The sequence below is a fragment of the Mus caroli genome, chromosome 15 (genome assembly GCF_900094665.2).
Source record: "Mus caroli chromosome 15, CAROLI_EIJ_v1.1, whole genome shotgun sequence".
Classification (NCBI taxonomy): Eukaryota; Metazoa; Chordata; class Mammalia; order Rodentia; family Muridae; genus Mus; species Mus caroli.
The window spans coordinates 83,520,679-83,534,519 of record NC_034584.1 but is presented as its reverse complement, the minus strand read 5'-3'; the positions used below and the strand labels follow the sequence as shown (position 1 = coordinate 83,534,519).

The 13,841-nt window shown below is 47.8% G+C and overlaps 1 protein-coding gene across 8 annotated transcripts; it reads right to left on the bottom strand.

Moving 5' to 3' along the window:
• Positions 1 to 7,373: 7,373 nt before the first annotated feature.
• On the bottom strand, positions 7,374 to 13,635 carry Acr (acrosin). 8 transcript variants are annotated; one of them, XM_021183403.2, is made up of 6 exons: positions 13,426 to 13,635; positions 12,473 to 12,532; positions 12,307 to 12,387; positions 11,817 to 12,100; positions 8,694 to 8,839; positions 7,412 to 8,125 (listed from the first exon to the last, which is right to left on the bottom strand). In XM_021183403.2, exons 1-6 carry the CDS (start codon positions 13,500 to 13,502, stop codon positions 7,529 to 7,531), a joined length of 1,245 nt encoding a protein of 414 aa, XP_021039062.1. In that variant the 5' UTR covers positions 13,503 to 13,635; the 3' UTR covers positions 7,412 to 7,528. The 8 variants fall into 8 exon arrangements, with proteins under 8 accessions (XP_021039069.1, XP_021039061.1, XP_021039065.1 ...); XM_021183405.1 differs by having other exon boundaries at positions 12,473 to 12,576; positions 13,426 to 13,486; XM_021183410.2 differs by having other exon boundaries at positions 7,374 to 8,117; positions 12,307 to 12,513.
• Between the last annotated feature and the right edge of the window lie 206 nt (positions 13,636 to 13,841).

The window sequence follows — 13,841 nt, the reverse complement described above, 5'->3', positions numbered from 1 at the left end:
TTCAATTTTGACTTCTCATCAGGGATTCTCTGAAATGCATTATGCAGATGAGATAAGATTTTTTATTTTAAAAAAATAAAAACTCGTTACTGAGCATAGTGGAGCATACTGTTAAATCCCAGCAGTCGGGAGGCAGAGGCAGGTAGACCTCGGAGTTCAAGTCCAGTCTGGTCTACAGAGTGAATTCCAGGCTATCCATAGCTATAAAGTGAGACTCTCCCTAAAAAGAAAAGCAATAGTTATGGCAAATGATTAATAATCTGGGAGTGTGTGTGCATGCCTGCATGCGTGTGTTGCAATTTTGAGCACTGGACCCAGGACCTCATGAGCTAGCTAAGTGTCCTACCTTGGAACTACTCCCTGGCCACTGGGTATTTCTCTTTATGTAAATAGCTGTAGTGAGATAGATTTCACCTACTCAAAAATGTACCATTATTGGCTTTCCCATAGCTGTTCTGTATTAGGTTTCCTTGAGACAGCCTAAAGACATCTTTTTAGATGGCCTGCTGGGGCTGCTTTCTCAGCTGAGTGAGGGGAACAGAGGTGAGAAACCGAGCAAGATCTTATCTCAGCTGCAGGCCAGCATTACAACTACCACCTCACACACCCCCGAGATGCATGGAAGGACAAACTGTCGAAGATTTGGTCCTGCCTGAAGACCAAGGGACTGTCAGCCAGTGCACACATGAGGCACAGCAGATCATCTGTATCCTCCAGGCAAAGCGGCTCCTACTTTAGCTCAGACACTTCTCTGGGGAGACTGCATTTCTCCATCAGCACTGGTGCTGGGGCCAGAATGCTCATAGATAACAACTGCACAACAGCTGTCATTAAGCCACACCCTTTATAAGTTTTAGGGTATCCATTTATGATTTAACCAGTTTTTGAAGGGACTAAATTAGACTAAATAGGGATGCAATGTCTGAGGTGAGATGCACACGACTAACCTTCTGGTACATTTCATACAGTCACAGTGTGGGACACCTGCCAACTCTGTGTGGTTCCATCACTCCAAAGTGAAGTCTGTATTGGTGGTGTCTGTGTTCTCTCTCTGAGGATTTATTCTGAATATTTCATATAAGTGAAATCATACAATATGTGACTTTTTGTGTCTAACTTTCTTCCACCTTCAAGATTCATCCAGAGCAGGGCACAGTGGTGCATGCCTTTAATCCCAGCACCCAGGCAGAGGCCAGCCTAGACTACATAATGAGTCCCAAGACAGTAGGACTATGAAGAGAGACCCTGTCTTGGAGAGAGACAGAGAGAAGAGAGAGAGAGACTGATTTGCATCCATGCACCGTGTACTTTATCTCTTTCATAACTAGACTGTGTTCCATCGTGTATATATTCAACAATTTGTTTATTCATTCACTGATAAACATTTGACCTGTTTGCAACTTTTTTATCTATTGAGGGTACCATGGAGCCAGGTGTGGTGGCACTCAAGGGTCAGAGCAAGCAAATCACTGAAAGATCAGGGTCGGTCTGGACCAGATACTCAGTTCCAGGATAGCTATGGTTACACAGTGGCCCCCCGACTCAAAACTTTTAAGGACAAGAAAAAAATTGCAAATTTTAGCACAAGTAGATCAGTATAATCTTAGGAATTTTAATATCTTTATCATCAAACATCTATCACCCTCAAGTCCCATTCTCCACGAACCTTATACAATATATTCAAACCTTCTGTGATGTGGCTTTAACTTGGTTCTGTTCTTCCTGTTGTTTGAATGAAAATAGCCACCGTACACTCATACGTTTGAAAGCATGTTTCCCAGCTGGTAGAACCACTTGGGAAGGGTTGGGAGGTCTGGCCTCATTGGAGGAGGTGTATCACTGGAGGTGGGTTTTAAGATTTTAAAAACCCAGTTACCCTTCTCTCTGTGGGCCTCCTACTTGCCAAAAAGTATATAACCTCTCATTTACTAACCCAACACCATGCTTGCCAGCCCACTGCCATGCTCCCCACTATGATGGTCATGAACTCACTATCTTGGTTCCTGTTGCTGTGATGAAGCACCGTGACCAAAGGAACTTGGGGAGGAGAGGGCTGATCAGGCTTATGCTCGCATATCACAGTTCATTATCAAAGGAAGTCGGAACAGGAAGTCAAGAAGGGCAGGAACCTGGAGGCAGGAGCTGATGCAGAGATCCCGGAGGGGTGCTGCTTACTGGATTGCTCCTCATGACCTGCTCAGCCTCCTTATAGAACCAATGACCACCAGCCCAGGGATGGTACCACCCACAGTGGGCTCTCCCCATCAATCAATCACTAATTGAGAAAAATGCCCAACTGCTGGATCTTATGGAGGCGTTTTCTCAATTGAGGTTCCCACCTTTTCGATGACTCTAGCTTGTGTCAGGTTGACACAAGAGCAGCCAGCACAGTCACCCTCTAAAACTGTAAGCCCCGAATAAAGTCTTCCTTCTTCAAGGTTGCCTCCGTCATGGTGTCTCTCCATAGTAATAAAATAGTAACTAAAGGTTTGCAGGTCCAGGCAAGAGGAAAGAGGCCCCAATCCTGCCGGGGTCCCTCCAGAGCTGAGCAGAATGGCGAGTGTCAACAGCCCAGAAGAAACACACTGAGCTGGGAGTCTTGTCGAAGCAGGAACTCAACTTTATGGCATCAGCCTCTCGCTTATATAAGTTTGAAACATAGGGAGGGGAATTTTAGGTGGGGTAAGATGACATAGGAGATGGGGAAGGATGACGGAAGGTATGGAGTCACTGACAGGGCCGAGGACAAAGCTCTACATCAGCAACAGTGGGGCAGAGGCAGGGCCAAACAGGTCTTGCTGAGTCACCCCAATACAGAAGTGACTGAGACAGGTCTCAAAACTGGAGCCAGGCTCAGGTTTGTCCTCAAGGCCCAAACCAGGGCCAAAATGGGGCCCAACAATTCTTAGGACAAAAATCTTGTTTTATTATATAAAATTGTCAAAAATATGAACTCGTACTTGTATCCTTCTCAATAACTCTCTCACACACATTTACTATTTCTTTCCCTAAACAAGAGTCAAATCCAAATACAAGGCACATTATAGAGAATTAAGATTACCTACATCCATAGTTTTATTATCAAACTTTTTTCCTATTGCAAACATCAAGCAGATTTTTAATTCCCTTGGAATATTTTTTTTCCTTCCTATGGTTAGAAAAACAATACACATTTTAACAAGAGCCTTAGCACATTTTCAAAATCACCCTGGATGTGAGGAAATTGTCCCTGAGAACAAGAAAAAGCACCACAGAAAGCACATACAGAGCTCAAACCCTCCACGCTCGCCCGGGAACTTCAGCTTGAGGTGACAAAAGGTATTTTATTAATGTCTTTTAGTCCTCTGCAAAAGTCGTGCGGGGTATTATTTCTTATTTTCATTTTAAGATAGGGCATTCCCTCATGAGATGTCCCTTCTCCCCTCACTTCTGCCTCTAGAGTCTTCCTCCTTTCAAACCTTTCATAACCTTTCACTATGCTTGGCCAGCTGTTCCTTATAAAGTGTAACTTCACCATGCCATGTCCCAATGGCTCTTTAATGGTTAGCCCCAAACACTTTCTTCATCTGATCCTTTTGCCTTTCTAGAATTACTGTAGGCCATTCTTCTTTTCCCTATTACATATTAATTTACCTATTGTATATTAAATGTTTTATTATTATCCAGTCTAAGACTGGAGTACTGATTTTCCAATCCCCTTTATGGCCAAGTTTCAAAGATTCCTCGAGTGGCGTTGATGAACCTCACTGTTATTATTCCATGGACGTCATTGGTTGGGATCTTTTTATCTCCATCCTTGTACCCCATCCAGTCATGGCTTTCTTATTGTTCATTTTGTGTTGTTGTTGATGTTGTTGTTGTTGTTGTTGTTGTTTTAAGATTACATGTATGAGTATCTTGCCAGCATGTACATCCATGCACTATGTGGGCTTGGTACCTTCAGAGTCAAAAGAGGATGTCAGAGCCCCTGGAACTAAAAAGATGGTTTTGAAACACCACGTGGATGCCAGGGACCAAATCCAGGTCATCCATAAAAGCAACAATGCTTTAAACTGCTGAGGCATTTCTCCAGCCTCAAAGAGATGGTGGCCTCCGCTTAAGTAGCAACCTTGGCTTTTTTAATGTTTTATGTGTTTCGCCTACATGTATGTAGGTGGCAGCAGCTCTTCTTATCATCACCCCTGTCCACTAGAGAAGGTGATAACATTGACATCAACTCAGGCCAGGTATAAAGTTAAGGCCCAAGATATTGATTTCATAAACCAAACATCACATACAGGTGTTTTCTCAAAGGCCTTAGCCCCCTGTGTAATTGAAGGCCTCTGAACTGGAAAGGGGGATGTTGACAAATGGAGACCGTCCCTGGATGGGAACATCCACTAAGGGGACTTCTTTATGGACAAGGGAAGATTTTGGATACCCTTCTGCCATTGTTCAAGGTTCATTCTTAGACTAGAGACTGGGGTATACAAAAGAACTGGAACTTGAGCTGACAGTTCAGAACTGGGGCTCCCAGCACAGAGACAGAGAAGTGATCCAGAGGACCCCCCACCCCTTAGAAGGTGGCTCTCTTTTCTCTCGTTTACTCTGTTGCTGTTGTATCAGGGAAAAGAGGGTCCGGGGTCTCTTCTCCAGCAAGGATCATAATCATCTCCTCCACACTCTTCGCCTCTCATCATCAATATAGTCTATAAGCTCAGACACCCAGTATGCTGGTTGCCAACCTGACACAACTCTGTTCATTACTGAGAAGAGAGAATCTTGACAAACACCTAGATTATGTAAGATTAGCCTAGAGGTAAACCTATAGGCTATTGTCTTAATGATTGGTGTAGAAGAACCCAGCTGACTGTGGGTGATGCCATCCCTGGGCAGGTGGTTCTGGTTCATCTAAGAAAGCAGGCTGAGCAAGCCATGAGGAGCAAGCCAGTAAGCAACACTCCTCCATGGACTCTGCTTCAGTTCCTGCCTCCAAGATCCTGCCCTGCTCTGAGTCCCTCAATGATGAAATATCAACCTGAGAATTAGAAGCTAAAATAAACTCTTTCCTACCCATTGCCTTTGGTCATGGTTTTTCATCGCAGCAATAGAAACCCTAAGACATACAGCCTTAATCGGTTTTCTTTTCCCTTTTGACCACCTCCCCCCACCCCCTATACCATAGCATGTGCCTTAGGACACAGATTACTTTTATTGGTCCCAGATCTTTTATCCTTCTGCTTACCCAAAGACAGAGCCTGGTTCCCCATCCTTACAACGGTGATGTCTTGATGAGAGAGGCTCAAACTTCTCTCTGTTCCTATGGTGATAACCCTTGAGGACCAGCTGAGGCCCTTTAACTACTGCAGTTGGTGTGGAGCCTATATACCATCCGAACTGCAGGTCCGGAGGAGTCCACACTCACTTCTCATCGGATTGAACATTTCAATCGAACTCAAATCGCCCTTCCAGACATCCCGCCCACCAAAGCATTATTCATACTTCCAAGTTGCGTTTCGCTGTTGTTTTTTTTCTTCTTCTCTTGGTTCAGAAGTTGTCTCCCCAGAACCTCAAAATTCATCCTCATGGACTAAATAGGGAACATCAAAGGATCTTCATTCCTCCCTTCCCAAGTCCCCCTGGGAGTTACTCAACCTCTCACCTCCCCCTCACCCCCTGTATTGGTTTCAAGTGTTGTCCCCCCCTGGACCTTTTGTTTTCCACTTCCAAGGATGGACATCTCAGTGACTCACCTACCCAACCACATCAGTACTCCATAGCTCAATTTTCTTGCCTTGGTTTGTGCTTGGGAGTTACCTAGTTGCCACTAAGCTCATTCGATGCCCTCGTCTCAACGCTGCTGATTCGTTTTCAGAATTGGGGGTTCTGTTAGTTCAGGAGCCTGAGATATTTGTCCGTATCCAGAACCTCGGCCATGAGACAACAGGTGTGCACGTTCCCAGGACCTTTAGTTGCAGAGAGTCTCTCACATTGGGTGGCAGGCTTTTAGAAATGGGTCTGGGGTTCCAAGTAAGGGACCACGCCATCCAAAGTATGCCAGTAAGGTGAAAAGTGTTACTTCTGCACACAGGTGAATAGCCATTGCCAAAGCAAGCTGGGTTGATGCCGAAGTCCTGCAGGTTTTTTTTTTTTTTTATCCCTAACACAAAGGGATCCTGGTGCCTCTCTGAGTGGTCAGAGGCCTTCCACGCCTACAAATCCAAAGCAGCACAGCTGGAAAGCAAAGCACAACTTCTGAGGACAGAATGCATCCTTAAGTACACTTTGATTTCAGGAAGTGTTGCTTCTCTCTGCCCTACCATCTTTGATAAACACAAGTGGTTAATCCAGACACCGGACTTGAGTTACTTTCTTGACCAGAATGAACAGCAAAACAGAGCGTCAAACTGAGCCCGTCAGAGCATCCTTCTCAGGACTAAGCAAACAAATGTGGTCAGGCTGAGGGCTGACCCCAGTCTCAAGCAGTGTGGGGCAAGTCTAACAAGCTGGACTGATTGCCCAGAGCCATTCTGAGGAAGCTTCAGACCGTATCCATGCCTTGCTGGGCTCATTGTTCCTTGAAGCGTTCGCTTCTGACCCATTCCTATTGGTCCCGAATATCTTTGTGTCATTAAAAAGGTTCAAACTGGTTTCTGTTCCTTACAATGGACTTTTTTTTTTTTACAATTTATTTGCTTATTTTATGTATGTGTATACACTGCTGCTCTCGTCAAACACACCAGAAGACAACATCAGATCCCATTACAGATGGTTGTGAGCCACCATGTGGTTGCTGGGAATTGAACTCAGGACCTGTGGAAGAGCAGCCAGTGTTCTTAATCACTGAGCCATCTCTCCAGCCCCACAATGGATATTCTTAAACATCTAATGATTGTAAAAAGCCATTCCACACTCAGGTGCATCCATAAAACACTCCTTCCCCCACTATTATTCCTGGAAAGCTTTAGCAAATAAGTTCTTATGGGCTTGAGTCCCGGAACTGGTAGATTTAGCTACAGGCCAGTAATAACCCTGAGCAGGTAAGGTGTGATCAGCCACAGTGAGACTATTTATGTGGTGTCAGACACTTCTTGTGGCTGCCAAGCACCCTGGCCATCCCTTGTTCTCTGAGGATCCAGGCCTTTCACACAGATGCATCTCTTTGTGCCAATCTCATGGTAGCATCAAGAGAACGGCCACCTAGGGGGATCCCATCCCCTCCTTTTCTGGTCAGTTTAGCTGATAGAATGAGCTCTCTCACTCCACCCTCTATAGGTACCTATACAGAGGCATTTAACACCTGGCAGTATCAATAAAGTATGAAGTAAGGACCATGGTTGGCCTACGGCCCAAGTTTGCTTATTCAAGCATTAAATTTCAACATTAAAAAAAATTTGAGCAATTCCATTTTATTGGAACTGAGCAGGGAGGATGTAAATTTGACGGAGGAAGATTTGGGTTGAGTTGAAGAAAACAGAAGTTCATGTCCTCGCGTGTACATATATATTTATATACAAATATATGCTTTATTTCACTCATCTCTCTTTTCTCAGGAATGGAGGAAGGGCTCGCTGGGTTTGTTGGAAAGGGGCTCAAATGTGGAGAAGCGGTAGTGGTAGTGTATTGGTCCACTGTACTGGGAGGGATGTTTCACAGGATAAGTTCTCATCTTCAGGGCCTCTATGAGACGCTGGAGACGCCGAGCAAAAGACAGCGTTGTGCGGTGCCTCATGTGTTGTGTAGCAAAGGATGCAGGCTGGGCTGGGGTTGGGGGTGAGAGGAGGGGCATGAGTGATGAGGAGGTTTGGGTCGAAGAAGGCCGATGGAGCAGAGGCCGCAGTGGTCGCAGGTAAAGCGGTCGAGGTCGAGAAGGCAGGTGTTGGAAATACCAAGGAGGGCGAAGAGAAGGAGGGTGAAAAGAGACCATCGGTTGGCGGGTAGTCGGTGGGTGAGGGGTGGCTGGCTGAATCAAGTGCAAGGCGTTAGGGCCGATCTTGGAAGCAATCCAGTCCAGGTAGTCCCAGGTGGCTGTGTAGACTCCGGGACGCTTAGCACGGGCACAGCCTACCCCCCAGCTCGTGATCCCCACGACCACAAAGGGGCTGTCGACGTTGTCTCTGCACATGAGAGGCCCACCACTGTCCCCCTGTCCAGAAGGACAGAGGGGTCACTTTCAGCCTGAACCACTCTCCCTTCCCAGAAGGCTCATGGATGGGGCTATGAGAGAACAAATGTGTGTAGCCACATAGTTCCTTGCTGCCTTAAGACACGACGGGTGAGGTTAAGAGCTGGCAAACATCCGTTGGGATGTGGAGGGCGGGTGGGGGAGGGGCCCTGAGGTGCCTTGCAATAAGATGAGGGCACAAATGCATGCATGTGGCTTTACCTGCATGCATGAACACTGGTGGCTCTGGGCGCTTTGCGTTATGGGAAAAAGAAAAGCACCATCTCTCAAGGACCAAGTTTGGGCAATGTGTTGTGTGTGCTAATGTTGGGGTCAAATGCCACGTGTGATGACATGTTCTCAGTAGGAACACCAGACTATTGTGTTGGTGGATGTCAAGGAGAGGTACCAGGGAACAAGTCACTGGAGTTGCTGGCCCTTGGACAAGAAAGGAGAAGGAAAGGATGGAGATTGGAGACTTAAAATGAGCTCTCAGGGGCTAGGATCCCTGGAGGGACCCAGGGGGTCTGGGGTACCAGAAGGAAGTTACCTGGCAGGTGTCAATCTTGCCTTCAGGATACCCTGCACACACATTAGTTGATGTGACACGCCCATTGTACCACTGGGTTGAGTTACACAGGTCGAGGTCAATGAGATCCACACGTGCCTCCATCAGGACAGGTGATGGTCTGGGGGCTGCAGCCAGGCCACACAGTGGTCAGTCAGTGCGCGGGGAGGAGCCGGAGAAAGCCCTGCCTCCTCCCCCACCACCGTGAACTTCCATCCATCCTATGCAGTGCTCTGGTTAAACAAAGCTCCCTTCAGGCTCCCCTCACACTCCTGAGGGGAAGAAAGGCACAGTGAAAGGACAGGTGGGAGGAGAAGTAGAAAGAATTTTGCCTGGAGGAAGAAACGGGGGGGGGGGGGGAGAGATGGCGTCTATCTTAAGGATGGAGGAATTGTGTAGGCTAGCTGCAGCACTAACAAGCGCAACTAGTATGTGCTAAGTCCACTGTCCTTTTCCTCCTGTTTTTGGATCAGGGACTGGAGCACCGCCCACCTACTTCGAGAATTTGGCCAGGCTTGCCCCTCTCCACACCCATGACTGGGACACACCTTTCATTCTCCACTGTGTGTCTAGAAATCACCCTCCCCGTTTTGTTTTGTTTTGTTGTTTTGTTTTAATCCTCCATTACGACTCCTCCACCCAGCTTCAGACAGGATCCTCCCATGTGTCTCAGATCTGCTTTGAGGAGAGTTTTGGAAAAGGACAGCTGAGCCGAGTAAGGCCTCTCTCGTACCACAGACACTATCGTGGGGGTTAGGAAAGACATGGGTTATACTTCAGCTCAGGCGGGCAGTGTGCACCTGACTTAAGGCACGGCCTCAGAACCAGCACAGCTGCGCCTCATCTTGTTTCACATGCCACAGCTGGAACAGCCTCCTCCCGTGGCACTGTAGGTTTGAATGCCATGGGCAGTGCAGGGGATAAGACAGGAAAAGCTTGGGGCCAGTATATGCAGAGATAAGCATTCAGCAGGCAGGCAGGAGGTGCCTGCTAAATGCATGTTTCCTGGGCTTTAGGTATTTAAAGGATTTTTTTTTCAAACGGAATGTTTTATTTCGTTTTCTGTTTTCAATAGAGCTGCCCCCTCCTCTCACATCCCAGTATTAGTGAGAGGTTTGTACGAGTACTGTTCCTGAGGTGGGAATGACACTTAAATAACAACAACAACCCAAACTTGCTGGCCATTAAGATGGGTAACATTTTTAGGTCTGTGGCTAAGGCCATAGTCTTGAAAGTCACAAACCTCACTATGTAAAGCCCAGGGTCCTGAGGCAGAATGTTCTCGATACCGCACTGCTTCCATAGGAGGCCTCTAAGAACTCAAAGCAGACAACCTCAAAAAGGGGGCAAAAACCAAGCATATATAAGCAAGCCATGGGAGTTTGGGGCTCGGAGAATTTTTTTTAAAGACTGAGGTCTTTATATAGGCAGCAGGACAAAAACGATACCCCCCACTGATTTAAGAGGATTATAGAACCAGAGACCAGCTACCCAAGGTCTACAAAAACACAGGCTATGTATATGATCAGAGGGGAGATAGACAGAGCTGACTGCATGCATGTGCCCATGCTCAGGTAAGAGCCAGGAGCACTGGCAGATGGGATGCCCACCCCCATCAGATGGCTGCTGCCACAAGCCAGCAAGAACAATCGAAAACTGAGGTGGGGAGGGTGAGACCCCTTCCCCTGAAGGGTAGGTCAGGTCTTAAACCTATAAAAACAGTGGCTCTCAGCCTTCCTAATACAGTCCCTCCTGCTGTGGCGACCCCCCCTCCAACCATAAAATTATTTTCCTTGCTACTTCATAACCGTAATTTTGCTGCTTGTTATGAATCGTAATGTAAATCTGTTTGCCAAAGGGGCCTCAAACCACAATTTAAGTGCCACTGCTTTAAAGACTTAGATCACCTCGAGAAAAAGAGACTGAGAAGATCAGGGATTTAAAATAGATAGATAGATAGATAGATAGATACAAGGCTGCCTTGCAAGCCCCAAATGACCAAATTGTCTCAAATTGGGAAGTCTACGTTTTCCAAAAATCTAAGAAGGGACTGATGTCTCCACTAATGTCAGTCACATTTCACATCCCTAACGTGGCAATAAAAATGTGTACTCATGAAGCCAAAAGCACTGTTTGTGAGCAGGGAACAAGTTCCATTTGGTCTTGTTCCACGGATGCCCTGCTTGTTGGGACTTAAGAGGGTGACCTGTTACTTCTGGTGTTGACAGTGGCCCTAGACTTTAAGGATGTGGGGAGGTTGTCTGGGACTCCGGATCTAACGGTGGAGCCATCAGTGGCTCTAGAACACTTCCTGTATCCCTGTCAGCTTGTCTGCTACAGAAAACACTCCTCCTCCCCTGGTGCTGTGTGGGCCAGGGGGCAATGGTACATGAATAAAGACAGAGCTAGAAAGGTGGCTTTACACATCTTGAATGCCAAGAGATCTGAGGGACCATTCCAAGAGTCTTGAACTAACGGCCCAAAGAGAAGTATGCTCACCAACTACATCCCGCCCAGTCTATGTAAAGAACGTCAAGCCATTTGATAGGAAAGGTGAGTGTTGGCCCTATGACTATCCACGGAAGGGAAACCGCCTAGGTACCCACTGCTGATGGCGAATTAAGACATCCCCGAGACCACAGAAGTTGGAGATGCTTCAACTTCGGAAGACCAGCCCTTTGCTTGCTTTCAGAACACTTGAGGGAAACGCCTTGTGTTTCTCATGGCAAGGAAGCCAGATCCAGGGGTCTTTTGCAAACACTGCTTCAGTTTAAGCCTCCAGCTGATAGACACATGCAAGATTCTGCTACATTCTAAACCACGCCAAGGTTTGACTTGTTCCCGCCACCGCCGTTCAGCCTTCCCATAGATAGCCAGGCTACTGCGGGTCATACCCTCCGACAAGCTGGACACCATGGCCTTAGACATGGGACTCAGCTCCTCTCACACTGAACTCTCCAGTCGTGAATAGTGCCAGCCTCTCTACTCATGATGCCGTGAGAACTGAAACAGCTCAGCCCACACGCCATGACCCCTGCCACGAAAAGACAGCCAGCAAGGAGAACCGGCACCAGGGCCCACCGAGGAACCCCGACACATACTCACCCTTCTCTTTTATGTATCCCCACCCAGTCACGTAACAGGTGTGGGGGATTTGGGGAGGACCAGCCTTAAAATGAGGTAGACAGCAGGGTCCAATGAAGTTCCCACATGTAACAGGAGGAGTGATCTTCAAGAGCGCAATGTCATTTCCCTCCGTCACGGCGTTGTATTTCTCGTGGATGACAATCTTCTGCACGTATCTCTCCTGCTGGGGCTCTTTCACTGGCTTGTTTCTTCCATATTCGATTTCTTGTGCTCCGAAAACCAGTCTCCAGTCATAGACTTTTCTGAGGAGACAAAGGTGCGCCAGTCGCACTCATTCACAGACTGGCCAGAGGAAAGCCTGTGGTGTACCTCGGAGCTCGGTTAGAGTCTGGTAACCACGTGGCCCCAGAGCTCCACAGAGACCCTGGGCATAGCTCCCTGGGGGGGGGGGATTTCCCTTTCCATTCAGAGTACCCTAGAGACCTCCCTCTCTGAGCCCCACACGTACTTTTTGTTATCGAAGCAGTGGGCAGCTGTGAGCACCCAGTGGGAGTTCAGGAGGCTGCCTCCACAGGCGTGGTACCTGCGGCTGTTATGGGATGTGAAGATCTGTAAGCTGACCATCCAGGGCCAGGCCCCAAGCTGCGCACTCTGCCCACCGACAATCCGGATACCTGCTTGTGGGTTCTGCCTGAATCGTAACCCACAGGGGCCACTGAGGAGAGACCAGGAAACTGCTCAAATCAAGAAGAGCCATCCAGTCTTTGTACCTCCACACCTGGGGGGAGGCAGGGACACAGGGTTGGGAAAGATGGGGTGGGGAGCTTTAGGGTAGAAGAGGCAGCCTAGGGTTTGCAGGAAGTCACAGTCTCCAGGAAATATCTAGATGGGGCCCTAGAGGTATTGATAGGAAACCCTGGACACAGTGGTAGTCAAAAATGCTATGGAGTGGGGGTCTAATGGTTTTTCAGGACCATTCTTGGATGGGAGACCCAAGCAAGTGTCACATGACTCAGGAGGTTGTGGGGCTGTGGATCTGGGTCTGGAGAAAAAAAAACTGCAAATAATTGCAAGCTAATACAGTGTCCCCTAAGCGTTGGGGGTCACACTAGACATGGAGGGGATCCTGAGCTGGAAGTTCTGGGAATGTATCTCAGGGGAAAGGCTACCTAGAGTTTTGGAGTTGTTTGCATTGAGTCCCTTAGGGATGAGAGTCTTCGGGTGGATAGAGATGCAAAGGCATATGATGCCTTTGAATTCACGAGTCAGGAGATTTACCTTAGAGGTCCTGAGGAGAACAGGGTCTCCTAATGTTTAGGCCCCAATACCTGATAGGCAATGAAGCCAGTCACTGAAATAGCGGAAAGAGATCTAGGAACAGTGGATCACCCCTCTCCCCTCACCCCCTTTCTGGGAAGCCATGGTCAGGTAGAAACCCAATGATTCTAGGATTACAGTTCTGGAAGCAGGAAGGACCCGAGTTAAAGATGTGGGGTCACAGGAACTGTGACACTACAGAGCCTGCTAAGGCTCAGATGACTGCTCATTCTAGCCCAGACAAAGGGAGTCTAGATAGGACCTGTTATTCATAAGGACCCTCACCCCTACCAAGGTGACCAACACTTACTCACACGTGGTGTTATCCTTGGCAACCACGGACACTGCCAAGACCAGCACAGCGACAGTTGGCAGCATCTCCACCATACTCCTGCCCTAACCTGGCCTGCAAGCTGTGACCTCACAGAGCTCCACAGCCTTCTGGCCAATCAGCAGGGTGACCTCCCACCCCCACCCCAGCAGTTTGGCCAGGCAGGCCTCCTCGATTAACTGATCTGTGCTGAAGTGCCATCCTAACTTCCCGCGTAGATTCTCCTGACCTCAGGGTGGTGAGGTACTCATGTGCAACCAACCCCATCTCCTCTGTCCGAAGACCTCCATTCATCCTTGGCCAGCCTTCTGAAGTCTCCCTTTATGAATACTCGGGATATGCTCTTTGGGGGATGACACCACAGGCTCACGGACTGAAGAGCAGCTTGGCGCTCC

What these genes read in the sequence shown, in the direction of transcription:
- Acr (XM_021183402.2), bottom strand. Translation starts at nt 13,502, where the DNA reads ATGGTGGAGATGCTGCCAACTGTCGCTGTGCTGGTCTTGGCAGTGTCC. An exon ending in AAGGATAACACCACGTGTGA is followed by an intron (nt 12,514 to 13,425) that starts GTAAGTGTTGGT and finishes GTCTCTCCTCAG; the next exon opens with TGGCCCCTGTGGGTTACGAT. An exon ending in CACTGCTTCGATAACAAAAA is followed by an intron (nt 12,101 to 12,306) that starts GTACGTGTGGGG and finishes TTGTCTCCTCAG; the next exon opens with AAAAGTCTATGACTGGAGAC.